At 39.4% G+C, this 18,865-nt stretch overlaps 1 protein-coding gene across 3 annotated transcripts in view; it reads left to right on the top strand.

Moving 5' to 3' along the window:
- gpm6bb (glycoprotein M6Bb) overlaps positions 1-18,865 on the top strand; it is a 51,385-nt gene that overhangs the window by 17,401 nt on the left and 15,119 nt on the right. For 2 of the 3 annotated variants that reach the window (XR_009791031.1, XM_061791604.1), the window contains exons 2-6: positions 8,551-8,737; positions 9,811-9,967; positions 12,722-12,890; positions 13,110-13,183; positions 14,472-14,537. Coding sequence is in view for 2 of the 3 variants with exons in the window: in XM_061791604.1 (XP_061647588.1) it covers positions 8,551-8,737; positions 9,811-9,967; positions 12,722-12,890; positions 13,110-13,183; positions 14,472-14,537 (653 nt within the window). In the remaining variant the exon portion in view is untranslated. Of the gene's footprint in view, positions 1-8,550; positions 8,738-9,810; positions 9,968-12,721; positions 12,891-13,109; positions 13,184-14,471; positions 14,538-15,972; positions 17,988-18,865 lie in introns of those variants that run through there. The other variant, XM_061791605.1, reaches the window with a different exon arrangement.

The following is an 18,865-nucleotide window of genomic DNA, read 5'->3' as shown; positions in this document are numbered from 1 at the left end:
ATTCATGGAGCTACTTTTTGGTCTCTGAAAGAGTCTGGGAGCAGCCCACTTGGTTCACACATTGAATAAGTGATATCAAGTTAGGCCCAGGAGTATTTGGACTAAGGCTGTAGGATTTTGGGTGGTATCGTAGTTTACGCACTTGACTTCCGGGTTTAATTACCACTCAGTGACGGTGTGAATGTTTGATTGACTGCCGACCAGGGCTTTTTTTTTTTTTTTTTTCCTAAATCTGACAGTCGACAAGAGATCATTTTAAAACCGGGTAAACTTCAGGGAAATATTTATTCATTTATTTGTATTTATTTACATTGTCAGTTACCTTTATAAGAGATGTTGCTGACCCTGGGAACTCCCTGCACCTTTTGTTTTTGTTAGAACTTAAAACAAACAGTGAAAGATATATCAGTTATATTGTGATTTCGGAATTGTTTTATTTCAACAATCGCAGGCAAGCTTCACACTTCACACACAAAGAACATGCAAACAGACAGGAAGAGGCAAGCTAAGATTCAAACTGAGAATCTCTGACTGCGAAGCAGCCGTACCAACCACGAAGTAAGAATGTACACAATAGCCAATAATTTGATGTATTGATCCTTACGATTGTGTGTACTTGACGGCTAATTAATCGTCTTGAAGTAATTATGGCAAATTGGAGTGTCCTACATGACTGCCACCATCAGAGGTGTTCTCCTTCCCACTGCTGTGTTTACCGAAGCTTTAAACTCCTCCACCCTGCTAAATTTCACTCCACACAATCAGCGGCTCATCAATCAGCCTGTTACCATGGTTAACTACTCCCGCGCCACCCACATCCATCGCACAATCGTCGTTGATGCGTACCTTTTGGTGCGACGTTTTCCGCTGGTAACCCTCCTTCATCACGCCCGCCGGCGGCCGTCATCTTTCTCGTGACACGTTTAATGACAATGAGGCGCTCCCAGAATCCGATCAATCAAACCTCCGGGAGCGTTTGAGTCTCTCGGGACGAGCGATTAATGAGATGGATGAGAGGGGGCGCCAAGGACAAAGATAAATGGCATGTCTTGCAAATAGATTGCTACAAAGACCATGTACACTAAAGAGGAAACTATAGCTTGAACTCGCGACCCCTGTATGGTAGGAATCAACAGGAGGGATTGATTTATTCGCGGTTGTGCACACATTTACAGATAAATAACAACGCGATACAGGAAATAATTACATATTAAGTACGCAGTAGGAACTTTTGCATTCCTAATGCAATACTATAATCATAATATAGTACAATACATTTATTATCGTTTCATTGCATATCACTCAACTTAGTGATTCCCAAAGTGTGGTAGTAGTACCGCCAGTGCTATGCTGGCTCCCTCTAGTGGTACGTGGATGAATTGCTTCCTAAGTATAGTTCAGTTGTATTTAACTTTTTAGTTCAATACATTGGCATTATTTTTAAAAACCCTTTGTTTTTAAACTTCTATTCATTTTTATTAACATTTTCTCTATAATGCATTTTAATCGAATCACTATTTACGTGTTTCCCCCCCACCGACACCCCCGACCCGTCCCCCCACCACCCCTCCCCCCACCCCCTAGATTTAAGCACAGTGTTAATGTTCAGACTGTGAATAATGTTATGGTAGTTTACAATAATATAAATGTAATTTTTAGAAACTGAACCTCTGCCTTCTTTTTGATGAACACTAAGGCCTACTACGCTACTGTGTTTTAGTCATGACGGACTTAAGGAGCCAAGTATATTTTGAGGTGGTCCTTAAAGACTTGAGGTGCTGTAAAAAGTTTGGGAGCCACTCACTTAACTAATACAAACCATCTTGAACAACCTTGATAAAAATGTATACAATATTAAAATTGTATAAAATATATTTTGATTGTAATACAATGCTGACATTCCTGTATACTATATCAACATGTTTTATTGATATTACAAATAATAATAATAAAAAATTATAAAGATGTAAATAAATAATATTCTAATATTTTCAAAAAAATGATAGTAATATGCTGCTCATAAAATGCTAGTATCATAATGATACATCATAAAATATAATGGGGTTATTGAGTCACAAAATCAATGAATAGTGCTGAGAGGTACTATTTTATAAATAACATTATAATCATACAATAATCTATCCCAAAAATATATTAAAACAAATATAACATATGATTAAATTTCATAGTGTTATTCTGTGTCATGATTTAAAAATGTGCCCTAGATTTTAGTGCTCCTATTTAACTTCACGAGAGTCCAAATATTGGAAACAATTCTCAGTATGTTGGGGTGCAGTAAACTACAACCACAATCCAAAACATATTGTCATAGTAATACCTCTCTGACAGCACATTGTTGTCACTGATATCGATTCATTCGCAGATATATCTTTTGTGTTGAATCTGGATTTATGATGAATGTTCAGCTGTGATTGGATGAGTTGCAGTCAGCAGCTATCATCGGACAACCGGTGCTTGCCCTCTTAGCAAAGTAAACACGGCGGCCCCTTTTGACAAATTTCCCCTCCGCTCAGATTTGCCCGGTCCCTGGAGGGAGGGCATTAGAGCCATTATGGCTCTTTTAATGCTTGCCCTCAGAGTGAAGAGAGTGTGGAAAATAAGACTCACAGATATGTTAGTGTTTTAGCAGCTCTGCCCTCCGAGCGCCAGCAAACAATAGTCAGCTGTAAACAGACACATCTGTAAGCAATGAGGCTGAAACGTCAGATTAAAACGCGGATGGTGCTTTTTCACAACGATGCGGGCCTGCAGGGGCTTGAGGATGATTTGCAACGTGTGAATCCAAATCTGTTTACACGACAAGCTAGTGAAAACAGAAAAGTTTTGTGTACAGATGAAAACCTCAGTCACCCACACAAAGCTACAAAGGTATTTTTTATATTTATTTTTTAAATACTGTGGGTTTACAATTTGACATATCTAAGTCACATCTTTAGGAAGTAGTCGTGTCTTCGTGCTACACAAACTTGTATCTTGAGGAACACAAACATAACAACAATGCTGTGGTGTACAAAGCATAAAATGTTTAGAAACTACTACACTTATTGTAGTGTTTGTGTACATGCATATGCCTTTAAGAGGCGGGGCCTGATGGGGTGGCTTGGGATGTTGATGAGTCTGCGTGTGAGTGCCTGGGCGTGAGCTGTGGCCGACAGCAGCTCCTGGGTGATTGTGCGTATTGTGTTCATGTTTTTTTACATTTCTCCCGGTGTTCAACTAATGGCAAAAAAGTGCATCGGCTAATGTGGCTCTCCTTTCCCACATGCGAGGGCATTCAAGTAAGTAATTGTACCTGAAAAAATATGAAATTGACCATATTTGGATGTACGAGGTTTCCGCTCGACAGTAGCTATTGGTGGCTTTGCGCAAGCGCCATTCTTATAAAGTAGTTGCAAGTAGAACTTCTACTAACAATTATTTAAATCATTGATTAATCTGTTCATTTTTTTCAATTAATCAATGAACCGGATTTAATATATAGATATATTTACATGCCTTTATTCAAAAGCAGGAGATTATTTCAAATTGACAGTGGAGAAAATGCAATAACATAAATTGATTGTTATGATTCAGTGACTGGTTTGGTCCACAACATGTCAGAAAATAGGCAAACATGTTGATAATTATTTTCCAAGATGTTTGCAGAAGTTTGCAAATGTATTATTTTGATTAAATAAAAAATAAAAAATCAGTCTGATTTTGTGGAGGACGACAAAAATCTGAGAATATTTAATGTTGAGAGCCTGAAATTTTTGTTACACCTCTGGTTGCAAGTAAATCAACAGCGCCTCTGCTGGTTGCCTCCAAGTAGTGCACTGCAATTTGACACAATTGCTTTAAGTCTTGATTAATATTCAATCAATTCCACACCATAGACAAAATTGTTAGCTATCAATTCATCTTTTTTGTATTTTATTTTTTTAAATATAATTGATAAAGGCAGCACTAGTGGTTAGCATGTTTACTCCGCAGTTCTCAGGTTTTGGGTTCGTGGAGTCTTCATGCTTGTGTGTTTTGTTTTTTTTCCACCCGTATTCCAAAAACATTCACCTTAAGTATATCGAAGACTCTAAATTGTTAGTCCAGACCAGTCCAGTGTGTACCCCACCTCTCCAACAAAAGTCGTCTGAGATAGACCCCAACTCACCCCCACGTGCTATCAAAAATTTGGGATGTCTGGATCGTGTTATAATTCCGAGGGTGCCCTGTATTTACATTTCTCAGCTGTTGGAGGGCTTTAGCTTTGCGTTGACGACAGGCCGCAGTCATGTTGCGGTTGGTGGTGATGAATGGATGTCAAAGAGGAAGGGATTATGGGGTTGTTTGGGGGGGGGGGCTGCTGCAGGATTGTTAGTGCGTGATGTCTCGGTGATGACATATAAAGCAAAGATGCCCCTCTGAGCCATCTTTCTTCCCCCAGGAGACCCTTTTTTTTTTTTGGTTTGTTTTTTTTGGGCGGGGGATTGCGAAGTGGTTTGGATGGCCCTTGTGGCCAAGCGCTGCGAGTTAGACTCGGATCGGAGCCCAGCGGTTGGCCGGAAAAAGCCTTGCCGTGGTTCTCAGCGGAGATCTGAATGAACTGGACGTGATGGAGAGTCGCACACAGACGCGTCTTTGTTTTCAAACTTCTTGGCCTCTGTCCGTTTTGTTTTGTTTTTTTTCTTCTCCTCGCTCACACAATGACACACACAAGTATCTCTCTCCTTGTGATGCCAGCGTGACAAATGGAAGCTCACCACAAACAAGTTGTCTTCTCCTCCTCCTCCTCCTCCTCCTCATCCACCCGCCGCCTTCACGAGTCTAACCCGAGCAGGAGTGTTGTGTGTCGGCGAGATCACAACCATGTGAAAGTCATCAAAGGCAGAGAAGGGGGAAAACAAAGTTGCCAACGCGATTTTTCATTTTCAGCCGAAAGCATTTGTTTTGCTATTAAACTCGATAAGAAGCCGTATATACGAACATATAAACGCACAGGCTACACATGCTGTTTTGGACACTGCTCCACCTCCAATCAGTTTGAAATTTGAATGCAATTTTCCCATTGTAAATCAGGAAAATAATCAATTACAGGGTATTAAAAAAAAAAAAAAAAAAAAAAACTGGCAATGTTTTAAGTAACATTTGAGTAATTCTGTCATATGTGTGTGAAAATAAGTTAAGTGCTATTAATATTGACATAAAACAATCAATAAAAATAAGGTATCCACTGATAATAATAATGCAAACAGTCTTCAATGGAAGGTGGAATGCAAACTTAACATTGTTCTTCTCTAAATACTCCTCCTCCTCCTTTTGTAATAAACGTTGCCAGAAAAGTTAAAGAAGAAGCAAAAGGCACAAGTTTCTGGTGTTACCTGCTAATAACAAAACAAAAACAAAAACTCTCTACCTTATCTTAATGGCTTTATTGTCACCCTACGTGTCGTCACTTAATTTATTCTCGCTTTCTTCTGAACATCCCCGGTTGAGGTTGCTCCATGTTGTTGCAAAAAAAGCCAAAGAAAAAGCAAAAAACACAACGATGCTCGCTGAACTGAGATCTCACGAGGCACCGCGATGTCGCTTGCAATGTTACGTCACGACAGTTCTAAGTTTGGCGCAACTTAAGTTTTTTATTTTGGGCAATTTTGAGCCAAACTCGTACCAATTTGTGTTAATTTTTTTTTTCGTATTCAATGTACTTTGCACTGCAAATATGAAATCGCGGTCATAGGTTTACGTACACTTATCTACGAGAGATCATGGAGTTTCGTATTGTTGTGGTCTTGGTCGATATAAACTTGTGACCACAATTGTAAAGAAAAACTGAAAAAAAAAAATAAATGTTAACGATGTGAAAGCCAGTAGGCTAGCGATTACATTTGTTCATGCTTATGGGGGCGGTTTTGTGCAGCCAACAGCAATTCAGTCTGTTTTTTTCACGAATATACTGTATATTATTAAAATGTATCCTTGTCAAAGCCATGCAGCTGCATAAGCCATCTGCTGTCTGGATTTGACTCTGGGGCAAAGAACGGTATTTGTGAAGGACGTCTTGTAAACGCGCATCTCCTCAGATCCCGAGCAGAGAAGCGCTCGCGGGGGCTGGGGCCCCCTTTCGCGAGGTGCACGTCTGGCCTGGTTGATGTTTTAAACACATGGCTCTCTGTTGCCGATGTGTCACACACACACACGCACACACACACATACACACACACACACACGCACACACACTAGTGATCAGAGAGCAGCCGACATGTCTGCTCCACATGTGGAAAGACATACCTGTATTTCCTTTTTTTATTTTACCACCCACTAATGATGAGCATCTAAAGGATTCGGGCGCTCAACCTAGAAAAGGCAGATGCACCTAATTTGTGAGCAGGGATCCTGTGGGCCTATTCGGCAGATCTTGCAGATTTTATGTTTGATACAGAGGAATGACTCAGTAGTGAAATGGATGTTTATAAATGTCTCCATCCAGAGAAAAGCGAGCAAGCATGGGAAGAACAGTTCAAAGAGTTGCCCGGAGCGAAAAGGATGCGTATACATTTCAGAAGTCTCCTAATACATTTAATGCAATTTAAAAAAAAATGCTTTACATGTTTGCATGGCTGTTATACCTGCCGGCTCCCAGCTCCTTTTTTCCGACTATATGTGTCCATCGCTGACATGCAAAATGTGATCAAGTGGCTGCCGTGGCACAGCCCAGGAAGTTGCATCAGGATACAATTTGTATGCATTCATTCCTTCCAGCCTCAAACTGTCGAAAATGATTTAACATGTATTACCTCTACAGATGATATTTTAAACTTATTATAAACACAAAGAGTTGTTCAACACGGTAAAGTAAAAGGAAGTCCAACTAAAACAGAGTAAAACAACTTGCTCTTTGAAGACGGAAAGGAATGCATTTGCAGAGTGATACTGCCACCTTAATGGCATCTTATAAATCTTACATTAGCTTGGAAAATGAATTACTATATGTAAGTCATTGGGGGGCAGCGCGGTGAATTCGTTATCCTTTTCACCAAACTGAGGCCTCACAAATGATGATTTTTGAACTTTTTTTTGGTATTGTTGGTTAAAATCCAAATTTATGCCATTCTACTTTGGAGTTTGAATTGTATCTGATTTGTTACTCTGACTCCATATATGCCAGTACTTCCATTTCCTGATAAATAATCTTACTAGCTGGCAAATTTAATGAAAAATCCCCCCCCCCCCCCCCCCCCCCCCAAAAAAAAAAAAAATCCTCAACCAAAGAAAGCAAATATTTACCCCTGCTAGTATTTCCTGTCAGATAGTTTGCTCCAGCGAAACAGAAAAGCCCGGAACACTTTGTCCCACATCTTTTCAGACCTCCAAGACGCCTCCGATTCCCAGCCTGGGACAAATATTTTAGTATCACCCCGAACTACACAAACAGTCCGGATGAGCGGTCAAATTGAAGTACCAATGGTTGTATATGCGCTTAAACATACTCAGCCGACGAACTTCCAACCATCAAAGCCTCACGGAAAAAGCAGGAATAAAATTGGGGAATTAATAGCAGAAGGAAGCAGGAACGTGCACGCTCGAACTCTAAAAGTTGTTGTTGTTGCACTGCACATCAATGATGTCATCTTTAAGCATCTTTGTTGCACGCATGTTTTCAAACATAAGCAGGACGTCCTGGACGACAACATCCTGTCACACGCACACACACGTGCAAGAGATGGAAAACACACCGTGGTCGGTCGGTCGGGTTGCGTGCGATTGCGGCTTCACCTGAGAGGAGGGCGGCCCGTGTCGGCCGCTTCATCCTCTCCATTGACTTCCACGACACTCGTGTTTCTCAAATTGCAAGGCCATTCGTGCCCTTGTTCAAACACATAGCCAAAAGTACATTTGTACATGTTACTAGACCCAGAATCATTTTTACCAGACACATCTGATAGAAAAAGTATCCAGCTATCCTTTTGTTGTAAAAAATAATTAATGAATTGGTTTTAATTTGAAGGATTTAAAATCTTTGATTCACTTATTTTATTCATTTTATGTGAACTTTGCACACTAGGGTTTTGCTGCAATATTTCCATCATTATTTGGGGAAATGAATACTTCTCACGTTTTTTTTGTAATTTACTAAATTAAGCAAAAATTCGTCATTCCAATTAAACAATTCGAAATGATCAATCTGAACATTACACACTTTACATAACTTACATTTTAAGCAAGTGTGGTAATAAAAAAAAATACAAGACAGGAGCTCACAGGATATAATTGATCCAAGTTTAAATACTGTAATATAAATTAAAATAAACAGCAGAAATAGTCTAATAATTAGATTTTAATTGATGTATTATTTGTAACTATAATTATTGTTCATTATGTTTTATGTTCGCTCTTTATTATGAACGTTTTTTTTTTTTTTTTTTTTTTTTTTTTTAGCGCTCTAGAAATAAAGTTGAGTTGAGTTGAATTGAGTTTATGACCTATGATACAGTTTATGGTGTCATTGACACTTTTTACCGACAGCTATACTTTTGGTTTTTGCTTTGTGTTCAGGTTGCTTCGAGTGCTGCATTAAATGTTTAGGCGGCGTGCCGTACGCGTCGTTGGTGGCGACCATCTTGTGCTTCTCCGGCGTGGCCCTCTTCTGCGGCTGCGGTCACGTGGCGCTGACGGGCACCGTCAGTATCCTAGAAAGTCACTTCTCCAAGGTCGCCAGTGATCACGCCATGCTCACCGACGTGTAAGTGGAATAATGCATGCGCTTTGAGTCTGAGTACAGGTGCATCTTAATTCGAAGATTGCAGAAAATTTGATCGGCAAATTGGTGAAGTATGTAAATCCATCTTTTTTCACCTCAGGCAGATGACAAAGGTGAAACGTTCGAAACAGTCCAGATTACTGTCATGCACTTTATTTTGGAGTCAGCCAGCCTTACCTCAGATGTCTCCAGTTGTTTCAAAATGCTGCCGCTCACCTCTTAACTGGAACGTGCAAGAGGGAAGACATAACTGTACTTATCCGTATTGGTCATAATTCATCACAACAGTGGCCTAGTGATGAGCAAATCTGCCTCACAGTTCTGAGTTTCACGTTTGAATCTCGACTCGACTGTGACCTTCATGAGGACAAGCCCTGTAGAAAACAGATGCATGGAATTATAGCGCGACAGTATAGTCCGTTACATGAAATTAAGATGTAAGAAAAACAAATTAAGTCTACTGTCAGCCATCTTTTGTTGTTTATGTGCAACTTGGTCCCCCGACACGCTTAAATGTCAGGCCTTGGGTCGGATGTTTCAGATTTTCCAGTTTTCTTGAAAGCAGCATTTTCACACTGGACCAGGAAAGGGCCTTCCCCGAACTGTTTCCGCAAAGTTTGGAAGCGTACATTTCCCCAAAATGTCTCACTAACAGCAGGGCAGGAATTAAGATTCATGGGTCTTGCTCAACTCCTGATTGGTTAATTCATGGATTTAGAAGTGCGTGTCAATATTTGAATCCACAGTATGTGATGTAATCTTCCTCAGATGGGATGACAGGAGACCAAATGTACGAAAAGAAACTTCTCTAATGACTTCATGTTGGCTATTTTTAGTCGGCTGTGTTTTCCAAATGCTGGAGCATAGCAGCCCTAATATGGACCTTGTTACAAAGCGCCCATTAGCCTCGGTAATAAAAAAGCAATGACAGGGACTGTGCATGTTTGGTGTAAGCGTCAATTTAGAGGCCTCTGTTGTTTTGAAAAAGTCATCCGTCTCCTCCAGAGACATCATCATCAAGTGAGCAGCCGTTTTGTGTTATGGTCTCGTTTCAGAATACAGCTGATGCAGTACGTCATCTACGGCATCGCCTCCTTCTTCTTCCTGTACGGCATCATCCTGCTGGCGGAGGGCTTCTACACCACCAGCGCCGTCAAGGAGCTGCACAGCGAGTTCAAGACCACCATCTGCGGACGCTGCATCAGCGGAATGGTATTTTTGTAAACAGCCCGTCGGCATGTCGCAGCTGATTGTTGAGTGCGGGGGCAGAAGATGAACTGTGGGATTTAAAGGAAACGACGGCACGCAAAGTCTAACACACCTCATAGTTGGTTACGATCGAGGATTGTAATCATTTCTTTGCAGCTATAAAAAGAAATGATTACGATCTTCGGCACAAAATGTAGCAAAATCCCCTATTATACTGTAATTACAACCTGATCTGATGAAATATGATATGATGTCATATCCGGAGCAAAGCTTGTTTTAGAGCTTCTGAGCCTGCAGATATGTAAATATTTTGGCATTATTATGACATATTATCACCAATTTATGTATGTATGTATGTATGTATGCATGCATGTATGTATGTGTGAGTGTATGCATGTATGAATGTATGTACTGTATGCACAACCCCAATTCCAATGAAGTTGGGACGTTATGTTAAACATAAATAAAAACAGAATGCAATGTTTTGCAAATCATGTTGAACCTATATTTAATTGAATACACTACAAAGACAAGATATTTAATGTTCAAACTGATAAACTTGATTGTTTTTAGCAAAAAAAAACATTCACTTAGAATTTTATGGCTGCAACACGTTCCAAAAAAGCTGGGACAGGTGGCAAAAAAGACAAAGAAAGAAAGTTGAGGAATGCTCATCAAACACCTGTTTGGAACATCCCACAGGTGAACAGGCTAATTGGGAACAGGTGGGTGCCATGATTGGTTATAAAAGGAGCTTCCCTGAATTGCTCAGTCATTCACAAGCAAAGATGGGGCGAGGTTCACCTCTTTGTGAACAAGTGCGTGAGAAAATAGTCGAACAGTTTAAGGACAATGTACCTCAACGATGCAGCCCTATGGGGGGCACAAGCCAGTGCAAACTGTAGGCCGGTCCCAAGCCCGGATAAATGCAGAGGGTTGCGTCAGGAAGTGCATCCGGCTTAAAACTTTGCCAAACAAATATGAGCGTTCATCCAAAGAATTCCATACCGGATCGGTCGTGGCCCGGGTTAATAATGTCCGCCACCGGCGCCGTCAACCTGCAGGGCGCCGGTGGAAAGTCAGCTACTGTGGGTTGGAGTCGAAGAGGAAGAAGAGGTGGAAAGCGGGATCTTCGGCAGAAAGAGAAGAGGAAAGCACAGAGCCTAGAACTGAATGTGGAGACTTTGAATGTTGGGACTATGACAGGAAAATCACGGTAGTTGGTTGATATGATGATTAGGAGAAAGGTTGATATATTGTGTGTCCAGGAGACCAGGTGGAAAGGCAGTAAGGCTAGAAGTTTAGGGGCAGGGTTTAAAATATTTTACCATGGTGTAGATGGGAAGAGTAATGGAGTCGGGGTTATTTCAAAAGAAGAGTTGGCTAAGAATGTCTTGGAGGTGAACAGAGTATCAGATCGAGTGACGAGGCTGAAACTTGAAATTGAGGGTGTTATGTATCATGTGATTAGTGTCTATGCCCCACAGGTAGGATGTGACCTAGAGGTGAAAGAGAAATTCTGGAAGGAGCTAGACGAAGTAGTTCTGAGCATCCCAGACAGAGAGAGAGTTGTGATTGCTGCAGAATGTAATGGACATGTTGGTAAAGGAAATAGGAGTGATGAAGAAGTGATGGGTAAGTACGGCATCCAGGAAAGGAACTTGGAGGGACAGATGGTGGGAGACTTTGCAAAAAGGATGAAAATGGCTGTAGTGAATGCTTTTTTCCAGAAGAGGCAGGAACATAGAGTGACCTACAAGAGCGGAGGTAGAAGCACGCAGGTGGATTACATCTTGTGCAGACGATGTAATCTGAAGGAGGTTACCGACTGTAAAGTAGTGTTAGGGGAGATTGTGGCTAGGCAGCATAGGATGGTGGTGTGTAAGATGACTCTGGTGGTGGGGAGGAAGATTAAGAAGACAAAGGCAGAGCAGAGAACCATGTGGTGGAAGCTGAGACAGGACGAGTGTTGTGCGGCTTTTCAGGAAGAAGTGAGATAGGCTCTGGGTGGAAAGGAGGAGCTTCTAGAAGACTGGACCACTGCAGCTAAGGTGATCAGAGAGGCAGGCAGGAGAGTACTTGGTGTATCTTCTGGCAGGAAAGGAGAGAAGGAGACTTGGTGGTGGAACCTCACAGTACAGGAAATCATACAAGGAAAAAGGTTAGCTAAGAACAAGTGGGACACTGAGAGGACCAAGGAGAGGCGAAAGGAATACATTGAGATGCGATATAGGGCAAAGGTAGAGGTGGCAAAGGCCAAACAAGAGGCATATGATGACATGTATGCCAGGTTGGACACTAAAAAAGGCGAAAATGATCTATTCAGGTTGGCCAGACAGAGGGATGGAGATGGGAAGGATGTGCAGCAGGTTAGGGTGATTAAGGATAGAGATGGAAATATGTTGACTGGTGCCAGTAATGTGCTACATAGATGGAAAGAATACTTCGACGAGTTGATGAATGAGGAAAATAAGAGAGAAGGGAGAGTAGAAGAGGCAAGTGTGGTGGACCAGGAAGTGGCAATGATTAGTAAGGGGGAAGTTAGAAAGGCATTTAAGAGGGTGAAAGATGGAAAGGCAGTTGGTCCTGATGACATTCCTGTGGAGGTATGGAAGCATCTTGGAGAGGTGGCTGTGGAGTTTACACAATACAAATGCAAAATAAAACCCAAGACAATTAAACAACATAATTTCAAAACAAAAACATGAATAAATGGATGTGATTGATGGATTACTGATTGTATATGTGTGTCCTCAGTTTGTGTTCCTCACCTACATTCTGGGCGTGGCCTGGCTGGGCGTGTTTGGCTTCTCCGCCGTGCCCGTCTTCCTCTTCTACAACATGTGGTCCACCTGCGCCAGCATGAAGTCGTCCATCTCCAACCTCACCGACATCGACTCCATCTGCGTGGACGTGCGTCAGTACGGTAAGACGCGGCGGACATTTTGGTAACTTGGGAAGAAGAGTTGTAGCCGAAAGACCTCCGCGGTGAATCATGTTTGTCGGTCAGTTCGTTGGCAGGCTAGTTCTTTGTTCAGGAAAAATGGCGTAAGATGTTAGAAACAGTTGTACAGGACTACGCCATTTTATATTCTTGGGTGGGGGTGGGTGCAGTTTCCAAAAAACCTGTAACTTGTGGTTTCAGGAATCATCCCATGGAACGCAACACCGGGGAAGGCCTGTGGATCCACGCTAGGTGACATCTGCAACACAAGCGAGGTGAGACGCAGGCTACATCTTTCATGTATATTCATTCTAGGCTTCACATGATCTGGATTTTTGGGGCCGATCAGCGAGTTTAAAAAAACGATAACCGATCACCGATCCGATCACAAGATGGAGCAATGTGTCTATTTAAATGACTTCTTCTGTATATACTTGTGTACTGTATACTGAGTATCTTCAAAAGTATTTTCTAGTCAGGTCATGTATTCTAATCAGGTCAAACTAACATTAAAACAGATGACAGAAATAATGGGTGCTAACTTACTGTAATTAAATTACTTTATTGTAAATAAATTACTTCACGCATAACGAACTTTAGAGCATGATTCGACAGAACGCCCGCATATTTACGTACAACCGTTAGTGCTCGCACAAGCTTGCTAGGCTACATAAAGTTTTGTTGCTTGCTTGCGAGCCGTATCGTATTAAAAGTACACGAACATACCTTAAGCAATCCTTAAAATGAACGTCCTCACCCGGACACCGGTGACCACCACCACACGTTTTTCCCCATTTATATTCTTATAAATTCAATATTTATATATATTTGTATTCTTATAATACACGCGGCGCGATCCATTGTTGTTGTCGTCGCCATGGTAACAAGTGTATCCGGTCGCGTTTGACTTGACAAGATGGTGCCCGGTGATCGGAAAAGATGGCATGCGGTGGCATCGGAATACAAGATTTTGCAATCGTGAAGGACCAAATTTGTCTATTTGAGGATTTCAGGAACTAGTTTACACCAGTGAAATGGTGGGCGACTGGCTAGAGCGTCTGCCTCACAGTTCTGAGGACCGGGGTTCAATCCCCCGGCCCCGCCTGTGTGGCGTTTGCATGCTCTCCCCGCGCCTGCGTGGTTTTTCTCCGGGCACTCCTGTTTCCTCCCACATCCCAAAAACATGCGTGGTAGGTTAATTGAAGACTCCAAATTGCCCGTAGGTGTGAATGTGAGTGCGACTGGTTGTTTGTTTGTATGTGCCCTGCGATTGGCTGACAACCAGTTCAGGGTGTACCCCGCCTCCTGCCCCATGATAGCTGGGATAGGCTCCAGCAGTCCCGCGACCCTCGTGAGGAGAAGCGGCTCAGAAAATGGATGGATGGATAGTTTACACCAAGCATAAAACTCTTAGCGACTGGTCAAGTGCTTGCAGGTAGGCGCGTCGGTGTCTGTTAGAGTCAAGTTCACTATTTGAGGAAAAACTTGAATCATGTCCTGTTTTCATTCCATATAACATGTTTGATACTAAAACAATGTTTTCTACATTATTTTTTTTTTCAGTTCTACCTGTCATATCACTTGTACATTGTTGCCTGTGCTGGAGCCGGAGCCACTGTGATCGCTCTGGTGAGAAAACCTTTCCACACGACACGTTATTGTGTAAATGTTGTGGTTACTCCTCATTCCGTTTTAGCAACCCATCTCCAAGTATAGAAGCAATGTGTTCTCATGAGAATTCAGGAGCTAAAGTTGAGGAACGCGACTACAATTAGAGTTCGGATTTGGAACAAGATACGTTTCAAGGAAATAAAAACAGGAATCTAGAACCTGAGACAAGTTTTTGAATCAACAGATCTCTTTTAAATTTTTCTTGGCTTTTTGTGTACGCGTTTATCCATAAACAATACAATCAGGGATTTTAAGCCAAAAAGGAAAATGGCACCGATAGTTATAAAAGTAAAATGGGTTTACGGTAGAAATCGGTAGTACTTGCGAATGGTAAGGTTTTCTATGCATTGCATTGTATGATTAAGTTTTACCTTTAACAGTAACTAGTCTAACTTCTTATCGCACGTAGATGACTATATACTTACTGATTATGCTGAAATGTTACCAAATGGTTTAATGATAGCACAAAATTGTATTTTGTCACAAATATACCATTTGTTTTATCATAAAATCCCGGTAGCGTATTTTGTTTTATATAGCGTTGATGATCAAAATACGATGACTTTTTCAGGTATCAAAAAAAAAATAATACAAAAAATGTCACTGTTCCACTGCAGTGGAACCTCTAAAGTACAGATAATGTTTCAAATAATAATTTAACATTCTTAACTGTCCAGTATAAAAAAAGACATTTACTACTGTTCGTATTGAACAATGTATAATAATAAAGCAAAAATGCAAGTATAAAAAGGAAAACAACAACAAAATACTCTCCTTTAACATTAACCCAAGAATAGATTATTTCTCTTTTCCATTATTTTCCGGGGGGAAAAACATGATATGATAACAAATTCAGTTACAGTTTTTTTTATTGGGAGCCATTGTAACATCATTCACAGTTTGAATTATAGGAACATAAAAAAAAAAAAAAAAAAAACATCACTTAAATCATTTATCATTTAAAAAGTATTGTAAGCAAACGTTCAATAGAAATTGTGCCTAAATAAAAGTATAAAAACAGACCATTTTTAAAGATTAAATGAAAATGTATTAAAAAAGTTAAATACAACTGAACTTGGGCAATGATTCTTTCATGTACCAATAGAGGGAGCCCATGTACCGCTAGTCATACCAAACTTTGACAATCACTGCCTCAGAGGTTCCACTGTAATAACAACTTAATCAAATTTTTCAAAGTAATCCCACTAAATTCTCATGAGAACAGGCCAAACTAAATACAATGAAATGTGCTTCACATCCAAAAGGTCTTGTGCATATAGAATCCTGTGTAATCCATTTGTTCTTTGTATTGCGAGGTGACTTCATTTTTTACTAAGTGGTCCGAGTACGCCGGCATCTTCTCTCACCACCTTCTCTTGTTCTCTTCCACCAGCTGATCTACATGATGGCTACCACTTATAACTTTGCCGTTTTGAAGTTTAAGAGTCGAGAAGACTGCTGCACTAAGTTTTAACCTCGTTTTTTGTTGTTGTTGTTGTTGTTTTTAACAGCGCGGCGCAGCGCTCGCCGCAAAACCAACTAAAAACAATAGACAGGAACCCTCTCTTAGACCGAAGTGTAAATAGCTGACTGTGCGCTTTCTTTAGCGAGGACGCCTAATGACACCTGTCCTTATGAATGGAGTGTTTAGATGACTAGTTTGGACCACTCACTGATGATGTCACCTGATTTTCTTGCAATATGCACGCCGACGAGACCACACCAGTGTTATTTATATTTTTCAATTCACATGCTCAAAGACAAGACAGTATTTAGTCATCAGTATTCACTTTACGTCACTGGAGCTACTCAAATGCATCACAGTATACAAGTGCAAGTAGATTTGAATGGTTTACATATTAGACATGATTGATTACCAGGTCATGTGACCTTCTCATGGCTTGTCATGTCACCACTCGTGTCTTGTATAATATACATTGAGCACACTACGAAAAGGCTCATATCACGTTTCCAGTCGCGTTTTTCATGTTGTATTAGGGCCACACTGACAATGAAATAAAAGGTAAAAATAATACAAGAATTAAGTTGTGATATTACAAGAAAAATATATATATATTTTTTTTTTTTTCCGAAAAGTCATATTTTGTGGGAAGAAAAGTCATAGTATAAACTTTTTCATGAAACGTAACATTACACGAAAAAAGTCATATCGTCTCTCGAAGAAAAAAAAAAGTTTTAATATTCAAAAAATTAAGTCCTGATTTTGTGTTAAAATGCCTCATATTTATAAGATGTAATTTTAACAAGTGAATCTCAAAATATTGACCTATTACAACTTTAATTTTGTTAAAGGACATATTTGTTCCCATAAAATTACTTCTTTATTCTCAGACACAAACGGCGTAATATTCTGACTTTTTCCTCATAAAATTGCTACTTTTACTGATATTATAGGAATATATTTTTTCTTGGAATATTGCAACTTTATTCTCAAAAATGTGTTCTTTATTTTATAAAACTGACTTCTTTTACTCTCTTAGATTTCCAATGATTTTCTTGTGATATTCCAACTGTATTATTGTAAAATGCAGACTTTATTCTCATAAATATGACTTTATTTTCGTAAAATGACTACTTTACTCTTGTAAGATTGACTTTTTTCTTATCGGAAAAGGCCTAATATTATTATAAGCTTTTAAACATTACGTGTCAAAATGGGCCAAAAAATGGGACTTATTACAACTTTATTTTTTGTAAAATTACTTTTTTGTTTGCATGAAATAACTCTTTTAGAAATGTACAGTGTAGAATTACAATTTTCCTCACTAACTGATGCAATGTTACAATTTCATTTCATATCATGGAATAAATAGTACAACATTGTTCCCATAAATTAGTTCTTTATTTTCATGAAATTATTTTTTATTCTTTCAGATTTTGAATTATTTTATCGTAATAGTACAACCTCAATCTTATATATATATATATATATATATAAAAAAAAAAAAATCTACTTCTTTGTTCTCAAAAGATAATGACTTTTTTTCTCATAACATTTCCCAGAGAAGAATACCTTCTCTAAAGATTATGGCTTCTTTTCTAAAACGTTACAACTCTTTTCCCGTAGTATTTCTTTATTTGTTTCAGTGTGGCCCTAAAACCCAATATTATTTTTATTAAATAAATGTCTTTTTTTTTTTTTCTACATAAGAGCAGATGCTGGTTTTGGCTCCACTATACATTTTTGTCCTTCATTTCCTCTCCAAGTGCCATTAAAGAGCCATTTTTTTTTTTTTTTATCTTAACACTGAGCCTTGCATGCTTAAAAGTCTGTTTATAGTCACTTACATTTTTCATATATTTAATTACGTCCAATGTTTTTTTTTTTCCTTTGAAGACTGTAGCCTTTACATTCTATATAAAATAAACAGTCTTTGTTTAAAAACATGTTACCTTGTTTATTTCTTTTAAGTCCTGATGAAAAAGTGTTGAAACCACACAAATTTAGATAAATGTGCTCGCTCTTTGCACTAACCTTCAAAAGCTTGCAACCTCTGGCTTTCTTTTTCTACTCACCCACATGTTCTTAAGGTGTCATTTCTATAGTTTTAATAATTAATATGAAGCGCCACCTTACAATAATACAGTAGATCCTTTTGACGTCAGACCACTTCTGAACTTGTATTTGGTAAAGGTAAGGCGCAAACAAATGATGACAAATAAAGTGTAATTAATAAGTGGCGGTGATTGGCGACATTTTAAAGCTAAAAAAAAACAACTGGTTTTGGTCAATGTGTCAACCTATGAAAGTATATTGACAATATGATTACCGATCTGAAAAGGGCTCATCAAAAGCTTTTGTTTGACGTATGACTCAATGTGCTTTGTTGCAAACTGATTTTCAACCCTATTGTGTGAAAATACACTAACAAAAAAAAGTTACATTATGTAAAACCTCCCCTTCCAATAGTAAATTCGATTACCACGAATTTTGGTGGACATTTTCAACATTATAGGACGCATGAAAAAGTCTCAAGAACTCGTGCTGTAAAACATACCGGAAGTCGGCCATTTTGGTTTGAATTGGCAATTTTTCTGGTCACTTTGGCCATTTTTATGGGTCCTTCAGAACAAACTTGAACAGCGTACAACAGACATTTGCGTGACAGTAAATTTCAAAGCTTTTTTTTGACGACACTATCTAAATAAAACTTTGAGGATCATGTCGGGAAATTTCTAAAAAATTTACCCATGACACCAGATTCACTGATCGACATGAAATTTGGTGTACACTTCTATTATGACAGGACACACGAAAAAGTCTC

This window comes from Phyllopteryx taeniolatus, chromosome 12, assembly GCF_024500385.1.
Source record: "Phyllopteryx taeniolatus isolate TA_2022b chromosome 12, UOR_Ptae_1.2, whole genome shotgun sequence".
Taxonomy (NCBI): Eukaryota; Metazoa; Chordata; class Actinopteri; order Syngnathiformes; family Syngnathidae; genus Phyllopteryx; species Phyllopteryx taeniolatus.
The sequence above is the reverse complement of the archived record's forward strand: the minus strand, read 5'-3'. Positions and strand labels throughout refer to the sequence as shown.